At 47.9% G+C, this 16,112-nt stretch overlaps 1 protein-coding gene across 1 annotated transcript; it reads left to right on the plus strand.

Annotated features, from left to right (window-relative positions):
• The first annotated feature begins 197 nt into the window (after positions 1-197).
• On the plus strand, positions 198-12,768 carry Cd2 (CD2 molecule). The gene is made up of 5 exons (XM_028753021.1): positions 198-316; positions 426-731; positions 5,202-5,435; positions 8,616-8,738; positions 12,396-12,768. Exons 1-5 carry the CDS (start codon positions 262-264, stop codon positions 12,707-12,709), a joined length of 1,032 nt encoding a protein of 343 aa, XP_028608854.1. The 5' UTR covers positions 198-261; the 3' UTR covers positions 12,710-12,768.
• The last annotated feature ends 3,344 nt before the right edge of the window (positions 12,769-16,112 follow it).

Below are 16,112 nucleotides of genomic sequence, written 5' to 3' on the forward strand. Positions count from 1 at the left end.
TTCCTCCGGTGGGATGCTAAAACCCAACACCCTAAACTGTTTTGGAAAGATTAAAATGTGACACAGACACCTGTTTCGGCTAAGGAGGGCAGCAAATGTACTGTCTTTTGCTAGGGGCTGAGGGTGTGTTTTCTTCCCTACTGTGAGCAGCAAGCATGAGAGGCACGTGGTTCAGGTTGCTGGGTGTGGCTTCTGCCAGCCTCACCACAGTCCTGACAGAAAGAAGAACTCAGAGTCACCCCTGGGAAGAGAATTCTAAAGATGAGATGTAAATTCCTAGGTAGTTTCTTTCTGCTCTTCAGCCTTTCCAGCAAAGGTAAGCATGTGTGTGGAGCCCCTCTGGAGACCTCGGAGTAGAAGTGAGAGGCAAAGAGGGACATTCCCAGTAGTTCTAAGACCTCAGAAACCACCTTACTTTTTAACAGGGGCAGACTGCGGAGCCAGTAGGATTGTCTGGGGTGTCCTGGGTCATGGCATCACCCTGAACATCCCTGGCTTTAAAATGACTGACGATACTGACGATGTGCGATGGGAAAAAGGTAGCGCCCTGGTTGCACTGTTTAAAAAGAATGACAAACCGTATTTGAAATCAGAAGCATTTGAGATCTTAACAAATGGATCCCTGAAGATAAAGAAGCTGATGAGAAATGACAGCGACACCTATAATGTGACAGTGTGTAACATGGATGGGAGCTGTGAGCTGAATACGGCGCTGGACTTGAGGATTCTAGGTAAGTTTTCATTCCCTAAAGTTTTCATTTTAGTACCGGTGCTATGGAGCAAGTTGGGGAGCAGTGTTTCTGTAACATCCCCATCCAACACTTCACAATGAAGACTCCAGTGGGTCGGGGTGGTCCACAAGCCTGTCTACCTCTCATTCTCTCTTTGGAGTGGCTGCGGGGCTATGTAAAGACTCCCAGGTTATAGATGGGCATTAATCGGAAAGAAGACAGGTTAGCATAGAAAAAACATGGACATTCTTGGTGTCTGATGAAGTTGTAGTTAGACAGGATGTCAGAGGGTGCCCAGGAGCAGTGAGTCTCTTGTCTGGAGAGCTAAGTTCAAGCCAGGGCGCTCTGAAAGAGTTAGAGGGCAGATGCTGAGTCAAAGGACCAACAGCTTCTCTGTTTAGTCTTCTCAACATCAACGAAGGTGGATGGTAATTTTGCTGGTCCCTGAACACAAGGTGCGGCTTTGTCTTTGCATGTACTGAGAGGGCATGATACGGAAGGGCAACACGAGAAGACTAGCCAGGAAGCATCTACTGTAATCCAAGTGAGGCCAAGCAGGTGCTCTTAATCTTCGTAGCACATAAGAACCAGCAAGAGAGCTGTAAGAAGTGACTGATGCCCAGCTCCTGGCATGGAGTCTGCACCAGTGGGATCTACAGCTTTCCAAGTGCTTCTAGTGAACGGTTGTCATTGATAGCTACTGGCCTGGAGTAAAGGGTGCCTAAGAGATGAGGAGGGATGCCAACATGCTGGGTGTGGGTGTGAGGAGGAAGTGAAGGAAGCTTGGGTGGGAGAGAAAGAAGAGATTGAAGCAAGGGCTACTATCACCGAAGTTGAAAGTCCAGGGACAAATGGGCAGCTCGCATCCATGGGTGAGAGGAGAAAGCCTGCCCTCAGCTTGGGGAGAAAGCTGGTCAGAAGTGGCCAGGTTCTCACTGTTTGACAGGAACAAAGTCAGAATTCTAGCCCAGGCCTTCCCTTGGTAAGGTGGTGATATTCCCCCACCCAAACAAGCTCATTGTTATATAATTCACATACCACACAGTTTGACCATTTCCCATGCACAGTTCAGCAGCTTTCTGCATAGTCACAGAGTTATGTGGTTATCATCATAGGCAACATTTTTCTTACCCCCTAAAAGGAAACCAATACCCCTTAGACTAAGAGCAGTGGCTTCACTATTTATGCAAATGCCAATGTCACACAGTATGCTGACTCAACTTGAGGTCCTGTCACCATCATATATGACTATATATTACACAGCACTGGAAAATTGTCCTCTGATTACCCAGTGCAGGTTATATATCGCTTACCTAATGAGTTTTGGATTAGAAGTGTTTAGGATTTGGTTTTTTTTTTTTGATTTTTTTTTTTTTAAGATTTCAAAATGTGTATGTGTGCTATATCTTGGAAATGGGACCTAAATGTAAACACAACATCCATCCATACTTATATATAACTCATACACACTATTCAAGACAATTTAAAGCAATATTTTAAATAGTATTTTGTAGGAAACAAGGTCTCACCGCATGAGACGTTCCATGTGTGATATTGAGTTGTGGCTTAATAGATTTTGGAACATTAGGACGCTCATGAGGCCTCTAATAGCCAATGAGGGGTGTCGTGAGTTTCGAGTGTAATGGTGCCCTGTGTGTTCCTAGATTTTACCTTCCCTTATGAGCAGCTGACAGAACAGTTCAGAGTCCCTAGACTCCTGTGGAGGAGAGAATCTCAGAAGCCCAAGATTAAGAAATTATATCTAGCCAGGGAATGGTGGCCCATGCCTTTAATCCCAGCTCTTGAGAGGCAAAGGCAGGCGGATCTCTGTAAGTTAGGGGCCATCCTGGTCTACAGAGCTAGTTCCAGCACATCCATGGCTACAGAGAGAAACTCTCTTGAAAAAACCAAAGATGGTGGGGGACAAAGTCATCTCTAGGAGAACCCCTCTCAAGCAGTCCTGGTACCTTTCAGAACGCCATCTTACAACTCTCTACAGAAAGTTGCTTGTTACTGAGTTTGCATGAGTAACATACAGGAGTGTACTGGATCACCACTTAGAAAGCTGACAGAGATGTACAGTCACTGGTGCCCATGAAAAGGGACCATAGTGGTATAATTTCAAAGTAAGACTAAAGATAGGTTATGAAGTCACGTGACCCAGGGGCTGGGGACATAGCGCAGTGATAGAGCTTTTGCCTTAATGCCTGAGGTTATCAGTTCAACCCTCAGCGGCAGCTCTCTGACTCCCAGGTACATAATACAGGTTTAATTTGAAAAATTATATTATGGATTTATGCATAGGAAATATCCGATAAAGCTATGCATCAAAGTGTTAATAATTCCGAGTAACAGGATTGTAGGTGATCTCCAACTGCCTTTAAACCCTTTTAAAATTTGATCAGTATTTCTTGAAATTGTTGGCTCTTACTACGAAGAAGGTTTTTCACTCTAGAAAGACAGGCAGTCTCTGCCAGGAAACCCCGAGACTACACGCTGCTCTGCTGGATGGTGGTAAGTCCACCATCTCTTTACTCTGAGATACACAGAATCTCAGTATGGAAAGGAAGCTGCATTTCTGCATGCTTGTATGTTGAGGCGGAAATGGAATTAGACTAGGGAGGCCTATGGGGAAGACACTATGGTCTGAAAGCTAGAGAGAAGGGAAATCGGAAAAATTCATTGTTGTCCTGCGTGACGAATGGAGACCACCAAGAGGAGAAGATGGCAGTCCCAGGGAGTAGGGAGCTGGGCACTGGGCCTGATCTCACTAACGCCAAGGGCGGGACATTTCTCCCTAGGATGTTAAACAGGAGGGGTGTGGAGTTTGCCGTGTGACTCTGAGAACCAGCTCTGGTGACTTGTTCAGGGCTTGGCCACAGGTTGTCTGGTTTGAGACAGGTCGGAAGTAATAAAATTACTGTTTCTTAAAGTTGAGGTCCTTCAAGGCCAGAAATTAACTCAGAACCTTGGGATCAGGAACAGCAGAGTCCTTCCTGGCTCCCTGCTGGTGCTTTTATTTTGATAAGCTTAGGTTTCTTAGACATTCCCTTGCTGGCCTGGGCCTCTGCTCCCAGGACACTGTTGGGCAACAACTAGCTAAGGCCACACAGACCTCTCATGTAGTCAGTCATTTCTCCAAGATGGTTCTGCTGACTGACTTCACCTACACTTCTGGACTTGGGAATCCTTTATGGAGTTTCTTCTTCTGGCTTAACATATTTTTAAGGATTAATTTTATCCCCTTTCCTCATGTGTGTGTGTATGTGTGTGTGTGTGTGTGTGTGTGTATGTGTGTGTGTGTGTACATTTGTGTGTGTGTGTGTACATTTATGTGTGTGTGTGTGTGTGTACCACATATGTGCAGGTGCCGACAGAGACCAGAAGAGGGGTCAGCTCTCCTGAGCTAGGCAATACTGAGCTGCACAACAGAGGTTCTGGGAACCCAACCCTGGTCCTCTGGAAGAGCAGCAAGCGCACTTAACTGCTGAGCTGACTCTGCGGCCCCTGACCCGTCATATGTAATGGCTACCCCAAAGCTAGGCATTGAAGGTCAAATAGCTTTGAACAGCTCATCTGCAAAAGGAAGGCAAACCATGAGCCTTGCTGTTAGAACCAAATGACGCCCCCTCCCCCCACCATGTGAAAACCCAGGGGGGCATGGATGCTGTACAAACACAAGTTACCATGCCTGTTTTACTCATATCCTGTGTCTATGAACTTTACCAGAAATGACTTTGCTCAAGATGTTCTATGTCAATTAAATATAGTTATTTTCAAAAGAACTTCAATATAATGTAGCTTAGTTGGTAGGATACTTGTCTATCATGCAGGAAAACTAGGCTCGATCCACAGCACCGCAGGAAAGCCGGCCTGTGGGCACATACCTATATCCTAGCACTTGGGAGGCGGAGGTGGGAGGGTCAGAATTTCAATGGTATCCTCAACTACTGAGTTTGAGCCCAGCCTGAGCTATGTTGAAGCATTGTCTCGAAACAAAAACAAAACAAACCAGGGCTGGAGAGATAGCTCAGTGGTTAAGAGCACTGGCTGCTCTTTCAGAGATCCTGACTTCAGTTGCCAGAAACCACATGGTGGCTCACAACCATCTAAAATGTGATCTAATGTCCTCTTCTGGCATGTAGGTGTACATGCAGATAGAACACTCATACATAAAACAAATAAATCTTTTGTTTAAAAAAACCAACAAACTAAAAACAAATATAAAAACAAGACTAGGACTTCCCTGGTCCCAAACCAATTCAATTTTAATAGGCGTGTTTATTAAGATCAAACAAACAAAAACCTGGTCATTGTACATGAGACCATGGTTCCATAATCCCAGCTCACAGGAGGTAGAGGCAGAAGGAAGATGAATTGTAAACCAAACTGGTCTATGGAGTATGATCTGGTCTTAAAAAAAATTTTTTTTCCAAAATTTGCCTAATAAACATCAGATCTTTCCTTTAGAGATGGTCTCGAAGCCAGTGATCTATTGGGAATGCAGCAATTCAACCCTGACCTGTGAGGTCTCGGAAGGAACAGATACTGAACTAAAGCTCTATCAAGGAAAGAAACATCTCAAGAGCCTCTACCAGAAGACCATGAGTTACCAGTGGACCAACCTGGGAGCACCATTCAAGTGCAAGGCAATAAACAGGGTCAGCAGCAAGGAGTCTGAGATGGAAGTTATCAGCTGTCAAGGTATGGAGTGAAGCAGGGCGGGGGTGGGGGTGTGTGCGGGATGGCCCACATGCACAGGGGTAGCCTGCCAGGCCTGCAGCACTGTGGCACAGAGCCTGCACTGGGAGGCTAGTCTGGCACAGGATCAAAAGTGAAAAGACACTTATTTCTCCTTGGAACCTTTTGGGGATGTGGGCTCCTGGCTACCCACTTTGGCAGTCCACTCACAGATGTGACCACTTCAGGCAGGCCAGGAGCCATCCCCAGAAGAAAGGATTGCACGGTTGAAGGCTCTTTGCAGGAGGGAATCTGACTAGCCCAAGGTCCCTCGCTAGTTAGCAGTCTGGATTCTGATGCCTCTTTAACCGTACTTTTTAGAAAAGCTTCATGGGGGCACCTGACAAGGAGCAAGGTTTCAGAATGCCTGGGAGTCAGGGGAGGAGAGGGCAGAACTGGAGAACAGAGACCTTCCTGCTGCCCAGAGACCAGTTCTGCACTACAGTGGCTCCAGACAGCCCTCAACACCAAAGGCCTAATTGATCTTCAGAGCCTGGGCTTGCCACAGCTCTCAGAAAGAATTTGTCTTTGTTTTGTTTCAGTTTGCTTTGCTTTTGGGGGAGAGTCTTGCTATGTAGCTAGCCTAGGCTGGCTTCCAACTTGCAGCAATGCTCCTGCCTTAGTCACTTGTTGAGATTACAGATGTACATTATCTCTGTGCCCAGCACCCAGCAACAGTATTTGAGGAGAAGGCTATCATAGTGCTCAAGTTCCACTCTGGATGTTTCAGTTGATCTGACTTTAGTTGGTATGACCCTAACAGAGCTCCTTCCCCTCAGTGGGCTTCTTATGCTCCACAGAGAAAAGCAGCCCTGACATGGGAGTATTGGGTGGGAAGGAAGCTCTGAGACCCAGTCCGCCTCACTAGGCCTTTGAGCTGCCTCACAACATGGCGACTAGGTTCTCAGAGCAAGCTGAAAGCAAGAGTCAGTGTCCCAGAGAGAAGTGACAGCCCTTTAGAACTTAATCTTGGTTACTCCTGTGCTTCACTTAAAGATATGAGTGGGGCTCTCATGTGCTCAGAGGGATCGGATGGCAGTGAAATATCATTTGTGTGTGTGTGGTGTGTGTGTGTGTGTGTGTGTGTGTGTGTGAGAGAGAGAGAGAGAGAGAGAGAGAGAGAGAGAGAGAGAGGGAGGGAGGGAGGGAGGGAGGGAGGGAGAGAGAGAGAGAGAGAGACTAAAGGCACAGATGCAGAAGGATTTTATTACCCCCCTCCCCCCCAGGTTCATTGGCAGTCTCCCTCTTCTGCCTCCAGGCCCCCACCCTCTATTTCCTAATCAGGAAGGCGTGAGGGGCGGGGGAAAGCTGCCTCTCCTTGACTCCAAAACATTTTCTTCTTTCAGAAGGCCCTGAGCTAGAGACACGAGACTTAGTGAACTGACAAAAAGCAGTCCCATCTATTGATCCTAGAAATTATTCATTGTTTATTTGAAATTCAAATTTAACTGGCTGTCTCATATTTTATCTGGCAACCTCATGCTTCATATTTAGTGTAACTAGATCCCTCCAGAATAAAAATAAGTATTTATCAAGGAGGGTGAGGCCTCGGAAGGCAAGAATGCAAGGTTTGGGAGCGGGGGATCACGGAGCTCCCTTCATCTGTACTTCAGAGCTGAAGCTGGACCAGCGAATGACCATGAAGGAGAAAGAGAAGATTTGAAAATCCCTCCCTTTCTAAAGGCCGTGGCAGGCAGGAGCCTAACTGTAGGCTCAGATAAAGTGAGTGTGTGCTGAAGTCCTACGAGGAGGAAGCAGCTGGCCCTGGAGTAGGTGCTCTCTCACATGAACACAGTGTCACCAAGAGGAAGGACAGGGAGGATAGTTGGAATGAGACACTGCTAGGACCTATGGCAGAGCTACAGCTACTGATGTCCCCACCAGGAACACCACCAGGCACTAGAGTGCTGCAGTGGATAAACTTAAGACCATACTGTGGAAGGCATGCCTGCGTTCCAAGAGTGTCTGGAGAAGGGGTGGAGGTCCTGTCCGAGGAGCCGATGGGAGAACTGTTGGAGACAGCTTGGACAGGCTGCCTTGTCCACCCTGCTCACACTTGGGAGCGGACTCTGACATTCCAGGCTCTTGGCAAGCCAACAGGGCCTGAAGGTCCTTGAATTCATCCTTGAAGCAGCTTCAGGGTTGCTGAGGGATGCCCCTATGCAGACAGTGCCCAGAGAGGTTCTCAGCTCACAGGCAAGGACTGGGTGAGGGGAAGACTGGAGGGAAGGAGGGAACCAGCATCAACAGCATGCTTTGACCCTCTGCCCTGCTTGGTGGACCTCCATCTTGCCCGGGGCCCGTCCCTGGTCACAAGTGTTTACAGTCTTTGGCTTCCGTGTCCTGTCGCTCGGCTCAGCTCCCATTCCTTCTCACCATGGTCCTTTGACCTCCTGCTCCAGCTGCTCTCTCTAACTGCCATTGATTCACAGAGAGCAGATGGTTTAGCCCTCTCCTGGGAAACAGCTACCAGAAAACCCCAGGGCAGAGAGTATAGCAAGAGCAAGACCTCACCTCTAGGTGTTGTTTTACAGTTTACAAAAGCACTTTTCCATCCATTATCTGATCTGACTTCAGACAGCTACTCTGTGATGTAAGGTGCATTGTTTCCATTTTACAAAAAAGGAAACACACTCAGAGAAGTGGGGCATCTTACCAAAGGTCACACAGCTCTTACCTGGAAGAGCTAAACTAAGCCCATTGCCCTGAGCAACCCTGGTGCTGTTTTCCTCTCTGTCCTGGCAGATAAAGGGATCCTCATATGCCACTGCTAACCACTGAGTATCTAAGCGGCTTCCCTGAACCCAGGAGGAGTCTGGGAGGAAGAAGAGCTGAACACTGAGGTTGAGGGATGCTTCACTTGGAAAAAGGTCCCATGAGGCCTCAGGCAACAAACACATCCTCCCTCTCTAGAACTTGGATGCTCTTCTCCTCAGTAGGAGATGGCGGAGGTGGGCAGGCACTGCTCCTCAGCCCTTGCAAATTCATGTAGCACTCCAGGCCCAGAAGCTCACCCTCGGGGAGGCGGAAACCCCCTGTGGAACTCTTTCATCTGTTTGATGTAGGAGGCTGGGGTCTGGGCCATAGCAATGAAGGGACCACTCTGCCCAAGACCCTTCCCTTAGCCATCTTTTCTTCTTGCAGAGAAAGGTCTGCTCCTTTATGTCATAGTGGGAGCCAGTGCAGGAGGACTCCTCTTGGTGCTCCTTGGGGCGCTGTCTATTTTCTGTATCTGCAAGAGGAAAAAACGGAACAAGAGGAGAAAAGGTAAGCACACCCACTTCTTTATCACTGTAGGCTGCAGTGAAAGCCCCATGGGAATGTCCCTCCTTGAGTCTTTGAAGGGAAAAAAGGGATGGGTAGAATCAGCATGGCAGAGATGGAACCAGAGGTTCTGGGTGGCTCTGTTATGCACTCAGATTGATGCCTGAAGGACAATTCTCAGGGGTAACATCAAAGGACCTTTGAGATGCTGCAGCCAGGCTGTATACCTTCCCAGAATCCATCACGTGAGGCTGCTTTAGTGAAAGGCTAGTGTGGAGATCCCTGAATGGTCCACAAACTTTCCTAAGGATAGAGGGACTCCCACCCAAATCCCATGTCTGTGAGCAAATGTCTTGGCCTTGGATGGCTTTTTTTTTTTTTTTTTTTTTTTTTTGGTTTTTCGAGACAGGGTTTCTCTGTATAGCCCGGGCTGTCCTGGAACTCACTCTGTAGACCAGGCTGGCCTTGAACTCAGAAATCCATCTACCTCTGCCTCCCAAGTGCTAGGATTAAAGGCTTGGATGGTTTAAAGGTGCATTCTAGGCCAAGCTCTTAGGAATGAGGATAAGACTGTCTCCACCAGGAGGCACTGGAGGTGGGTCAGCGTAGCATGCTAAGTGTGTGTGAGGTGGATCAGTCAGTGTAGAGTACTCAGTGTATGTGAGGCTGTAAACTTGATTCCCAGCTCTGCAAGAAAACAAAAGCCCAAATCAGGGTGATGACCCTTTGTTTCTCAGTTGGCTGCTCAGGAAGTGATGCTGTCAGTCTGGGAGTATGGTTTCCTTGATGCAGACTTGTCCTGATGCCTACAAAGCAGAAATTAGTTACTGTGATCCTAAGTGGGGAGCTGACCACCCAAGGGAGAATATGTCAGGGACTATGTTCAGGTGTCACTGCGGATGCTGGGGTAAGGGCAGCCTTTACTTGGATATACCAGTAGATAGGCATGTCCCTGGGGTCCTGGGCTGGGTCCCATCCCTGCAGCTCTCCACCTAGAGTAAACACAGTGATGTTTAAAGTACGGACTTCCAACTGAGCCTATGAGCAGGACCTGCCCACATCCCACAGTGCTGGCCCCTGGCCCTGAGCCCCATAAGTTTGGCTTTCTTCTTCACACCTCAGTGCCACCCTCATCCTCCCTTCAGGCCAGCATCCTCATCTGTCACTTCATACACCACTTCCCCCTCCTGGGGCCGGGGACATCATTCTCTCTTCACCTTTCATGTCTTACATTGTTCCCAAGTCTCCGTCCAGTACAGCCTAGTGGCTTCCAGAGCCCTTGACACTGGCTTCCTTATCTCTGTGCTCTGCTCATACTGTTTCCATCCCCCTTATGAGGCCCATTCTCACTGCCCATCAGACACATTCCTCCAAGGTGGACCTCAGGTGTCACCCGAGACCTGGCAACCTCTGCCACCATCAGTCTGGGAAGAGAAATGATAGTAGCTCACATGAGTAAAGTGGCCTTGCTCCAGGGACAAAGTTCAGTCTTTTCAATGTACTGCCATGTCCCTCTTCATGATCTTAAAGGTAGACATTTGCACAGATGAAGATGTTAGCGTATCACCTCAGATCATACAGCCCATAGGCCCAAGCATGACTAGGCTGAGGCAAGACACCTAGCACTTGAATTTTTAGGCAGTTTCATCTTGTTCTTACATAACTCCTCTTTAAATTGGACATCTATGGGCCTGGTTTTCCTCACCCGCATCTATAGCCTGAGCTGAGCCATCAAGAGACAGTCTCAAGAGAAAGAAAAGGAACACGAAAGGCTCCTGGAACAGATGTTTAGGCAATGGTGGACCTTGCTGGAGAGGTTGTACTTGGGCTCGACAGTCCTGCTCTTACCAGGAGGGTGGCATAGGTCATACCAAGTGTATAGCTTCCCCAGGGCCAACTTGCTGCCCAACATAGCATAAGGACTCAGAATCTGGTTACACCTCTCCCCTCCCCCCCCACTTCTCATGTGGTTCTTCGCACCTGCTGGTGGTCCCCCACCTTGGTGGAGGCTGACAATATGATGTGCTGTCTGGCTCCATCACTCACTGAGGACAGTGTAGCTGCCTGAGTCATTACTGCAGCTTAGCAATGGGATAACACATAGGGCATATGAGAAAGCACAGGAGGGGAAAAAAATGCCACCAAGCAGAAGAGCCAGCAGGAGAGCCACAGGAGCTTGCCACTGTGGATGAAGGGCCACCTGCTGGTCTGTGTCTGGGACCTGGGATTAGGGTCAAAGCCTCACCTATACCCCTCCAAACCTAATCGCTGGCACTTCAGGGGCACTGAACATGCATAAAGGACACGTTCTGTTTTTGGGGTGTCTTTTTATGTATGTACTTAGAGCACGAGGGTCACTCGGGTATCAAAACCACCTTGTTTGACTTTGAGGCTTTGCATTCACAATGCATTTAGAGTAGACAGTGTATCACCTAGGGTTCATATGTCAGCCCCCTGGTGATGCGGAGATATGCTTTTCAAGTCACATGTCTCTATAAGGGTACAAGCAATTATTCATTTACCCCACAGAGAAGCTCCTCCTGACTTCTTGAGGATGGCCTAGGCACAGGAATTGGAATACCAAGAATGTGTCCTGAAGGAGCCCAGCAGTGTCTCCAGGCCTCTGGCAGCTGCCTGTTCCCACAGATTTCCTGTGTGGTTTAAAAACAGTGTAAGAAGATCTACACAGTTTCAGGCTTGTCTTCCTGGATGGAAGCTACACAAAGCAGAAAATCTCAATGCGAGAGGAAAGGAACCATCTTTCCCACTAAAGCCCAAGAGAGATGGGTCTTGTTTATGAATTTTGGAAGAGCTAGCCCATTTCTAAGGGCTAGAATACCCCTTGGAGGGTACTCCAGTTTCCTTTCAGCATATGGCTTGTATGACAATCAAGTCGAGCAAATGGCAGACCTACTCCACAGAAGAAATATTGTCATGACCACTCAGACCTGGGTTACAGTGGGCCCAGACCATGAGGCTTGTTGCTTAGCAATCTTGCTGATTACCTCTAGGCTGCATTCAGCTAGAACTCCCAGTTCCAAAACTCACTCCACACTCTGCAGCCTCAGGCACAAAGCTCTCCACCCAGGTGTCTGTCCTCTTCCCTCATATGTTTGAGTTCTAAAGAGGCCTGGAGTCTTAGGGCATCTGTGGCCAACATTTCTCTCTCCCCTGACACACCCAGAACTCTGAAGAGGATAGGAGTAACTTCCCTTTCCTCTTCACGTCTCCTGAAGCAGCTGGTTTGATGCCTATCACGTGAAGCAAGCTCAGTGGTCACATTGTGGGGCTGGGGAGGCCGCTTGATTAGTAAAGTGCTTAGTTTTCAAGCATGATGACTGAAGTAGAATCCTTAGAACCCACATAAAAAGGGCAAGGTGGTACTCGAAGTCCTAGAGCAGTGGCAGGTAGATCCTGACCCTAGCTGGCCTCCTTGGTAAGTTGCAGGAGAGAGAAAAATCTCAAAAAGAAAAAAAATAGACAGTGCCTGAAGAATGGTTATCAAAGGTTATCTTGTGGCACACACATACATGCTTACCTGCATATGTACACACACATTGACACAGACACACACAGACAGACAGACACACATCTGCACGTCTGTGTTATTGTTTGTTCACTATTGTCAGAATGAGCTCTTAAAAAGTCTTGCCATTACAGATGAAGAGGTGGAGATAAAAGCTTCCAGAATGAACACTGTGGAAAGGGGCCCCAAGCCACACTCAACCCCAGTCGCAGCATCACAGACTCCGGTGGCATCCCAAGCTCCTCCTCCACCTGGCCATCATCTCCGGACACCTGGCCATCGTCCCTTGCCTCCAAGCCACCGTGCCCGTGAGCACCAGCAGAAGAAAAGACCTCCTCCATCGGGCACACAGGTTCACCAGCAGAAAGGTCCTCCTCTGCCCAGACCCCGAGTTCAGCCAAAGCCTCCCTGTGGGAGTGGAGAAGTTTCATTGCCACCCACTAATTAAAAAGGCAGGATCTGCCATTTCCAATAAAAAGCCGAATGAATTTATCTTCTCCCAGTGCACATGCTCACGCTTCCATCGAGTGTTTTATACAAGTAGGACTCAAATGCCTCCCGGGGCCTGCAGGACGCAGTCAAAGTGGTACCTTTTAACTCAGCCATGCAGCCACTTGGTCTGGCCTCTGGAATCTATGGCCTCTTCTTAGATCTGTCATGTCAAAAGCACAGAGACCATAAACATGTGGATGTGAGGATGTTGTACAAGCAGTATAAAGGTCTCACCTTCCTCTCAGGTCCTCTTCCCACGTGAGCTACCACATGGCCACTGGCTCGTGTCCTACAGGCAGCTACCTGGGCAGAGGCTCTTGAGTTCCCTAGATACCCCAATGGACACTAGATACTTCCCTTGAGCAGGGGTAAAATAAAAATTTTGCTTTGCCTACAGTGCCTGCTTATTTAGAAAGGAGACCAGGGTCTGAGAGAGGAAACTTCAAAATGGGAAAGAGTGATTGGGAACCTGGTCCACTCAGGCCACTGGATTTATCAGACTAGTCATCACCTAAATGACCAAAACTGATACCTGTGTGTCAGTTGCAAAGGTGGCCTGGCATCCTGTGTAGACACCTCTGTGCACACACTTTAACAACAGGTACCCACGGAGGCTCACTTCCTTGACCACTCAAATGGGCTCACAATGGTCTGTAGCATATTAGTGTAAAGAGGGGGGTCTCTATAGATACCGGAGATACCAAGAACTCATTAGGTAACATTCAAAGGGCAGGCTAATAGGCAGGCCTCTGGCTCCATTCCTGAGTGCTGTAGGTGACCCTCATGAGCAGGGCAGAACAGTCCCCACTAGCAGTTATAGCAGACCCGCCTTTGGAGAGGCTGGGGTTGGGGGAGGTGTTCAGTTAAAATTGGAAACTCATCTGCCAGACACACCTGCTTTACAACATAGGGCATGCTTGTGGCCCCGTCTGCCCACTGTTCCTTGTCTTCTTAGGCCTGGTAAGCCTGGGTAAGAGCTGGCAGGAAGCTCTGAGGGTAAACCACAAAGACTGAATATGCTAAGGACTTCCTGTGAGGGCTCAGCTACCTTTTCCTTTCAATCTGGTGTCTTTTGTTTAGAACCCAGTAAATGACTAGGGCAAAGACAAACTAAGTCTATGCCCCCACCCCCTTTTATTTTCAAGACAGGGTTTCTCTGTGTAACCTGGCTGTCCTAGAACTTGCTCTATAGACCAGGCTGGCCTAGAACTCACAGAGACCCACCTGACTCTGCCTGTCGAGTGCTGGGATTAAAGGTGTTCATCATCACCACCAGACCATGTCCCATGACGGCCTTCTAAATGTTCAAACATTAGTTCCAGTTACAAAACAGTCATTACAGGATCTACCCAGGAGAAGAGGGGCAGGTCTCTGATTTGAAAATTTCACCTTTACCATCTCAGTCCACTGGGCCTCCTGGTACAACAGCTTTTCTACCTTCATCCCTTCAGAAAGTCTTCCTTCTTTTCCATCCCCTAACCCTTTCTTTCTTCTAAGGTTCTGTAACATTTTGTATGGCACAGCACACATCTAGCCTGCGATGTTTGGTCCTTTATGACAGTCCCTTTATTCATTTGACAGTCATTAAACTCTGCTGTGAATCTGTGCTAGAATCTAGAAGGAGACACTAGAAGGAAGAGGAACAATGACATCTGTGTATCCAGGCAGCTCAAGAGGCAAGGCAGGCAGTGAGCCAATGACAACACAAATGGAGCCTGTAGTGGCAAATACAGATCAGAGGCAAGCAAAGGAGCTCAAGAAAAGGCAGACTGAGGAGTGGGTCACTAAACTGGGGTGGCACGAGAGCTTTCAGGAGGAGGTGACATTTGAGTTGAGCTGTAACAGGCTAGAACAATTAAGCTAATAGATGCTAATAGACTGGAAGCAAGGGTGCAGAATTACCCATAACAAGGAAAGAGCTGCTGCTAACACCAGTGCCGTAGTCCTTTCCAACTGTCACGTTTTTGACAAATTGCAAGGTTGCATGAACTTTTCTTGGGAGATGTGAACATTTGCTTACTCTAGGCAGGTCAACAGCAATAGACCACAGCACAGCTCCAACGAAGTCCAACTTGAGAAAGCAGTGAGTTTATTGCGCTTACTTACAGAGCATGGGTGAGGGATTACTCACGGGAGCATGAGTAACTCCAGAGAAGCCACATTACTGAAAGTCTCACTCTAGCATAGAAGAGGACTTCACCATAGCTGCATAGGTAAGCCCCGTTCAATGAACCCTCTTCTCTGGAGACTTGTAGCTTGGCAGAACTATACATGGATGGGAGTGTGGTACAGAAGGGTGTGGCTGAGATGCCAAGTGAGACCCTGATAACGCTTCCTTCTATAAGGGAGAGGTCAACCAACAGCAGTGGAAATAGCCTATATTGTTTTGGGGTCCTCTCTGGCCAACAGCTTTAGGGAGGTAGCCCATCCCTGGGCCTGGGTGTTTCCATTAGTAACCTATGCTTTTTGGAACATCTGTTTCTACCCACACAGGGCACCTTTTGCTCATTCTTTAACCATTGCTGTAAGATCGACAGGCACAGGCTATTGGGAGATTTTTTTTTAATCACCTTAATCAGTATCATCTATGTCTACCTCAACCATAAAGCTAAGAACACCACAGCAATGGCTGGCCCTTGTGCCTTTGTGAACTGGTTTCCCATCCTTGCTCCCTTAGGGGTACCTGTTGTCTTTCAGATGACTTTTCTAAGTCTGTAAAACACTTGGAAGCTGGCGTCATAGCATCTATGTAATGAATCATTCTTAGAAAGGGTGGGAGGATCTCTGAAGACTACTACCATCTGTTCCAACAAGTGTTTCAGGAGATAGCAGCTAAAGAGATAGCAAAGGATGGGGTTGAGATTCATTCAACATGAACAGGTTTTGTTGTTTGTCTTAAAAGATCATTGCTGGGTACAGTGGCTTGGATGGAAGGTACTCTCCTAGGTAGTGCACCACAATTTCTATGGGCAACTAAGCTTCTTCATCCTGGGGAACTTCATGGGGATCTACAGGAGTCTCCTTCACTTCTATGGACATCTCAGGGCCAGTACAAACTGGTTGGCTTGGCCCAGAGTCAAGAAGGGGAGGTTTTGGCACACATCCACCATGTACTCCCTTTCCTTTCAGCCCCTCCCACCTCCCACATCCACCCTCAGTTATAAGCAATGGGAAGCCAACATCTCCATCTCATCTCATCCTCTATCCAATTTCCCCAGCGAATCAGATGTTAGGGGAGAATAGCACCCACCCACACGTCTCTTTCATATTGCCAGTCATCCCTTACATGGCCAGATCATCTGGGTGTACAGCTCAGCCTACACTGTGTGTCTTAGCTCTCAGAGCAAAAGCAATGAGAC

Source organism: Grammomys surdaster, unplaced genomic scaffold, assembly GCF_004785775.1.
Source record: "Grammomys surdaster isolate TR1022 unplaced genomic scaffold, NIH_TR_1.0 125941, whole genome shotgun sequence".
Classification (NCBI taxonomy): Eukaryota; Metazoa; Chordata; class Mammalia; order Rodentia; family Muridae; genus Grammomys; species Grammomys surdaster.

Bases quoted from the DNA above. Each gene is read 5' to 3' on its own strand.
- Cd2 (XM_028753021.1), top strand. From the start codon at position 262: ATGAGATGTAAATTCCTAGGTAGTTTCTTTCTGCTCTTCAGCCTTTCC. The intron at 317-425 runs GTAAGCATGTGT...ACTTTTTAACAG, and splicing joins CTTCAGCCTTTCCAGCAAAG to GGGCAGACTGCGGAGCCAGT. The intron at 5,436-8,615 runs GTATGGAGTGAA...TTCTTCTTGCAG, and splicing joins GGAAGTTATCAGCTGTCAAG to AGAAAGGTCTGCTCCTTTAT.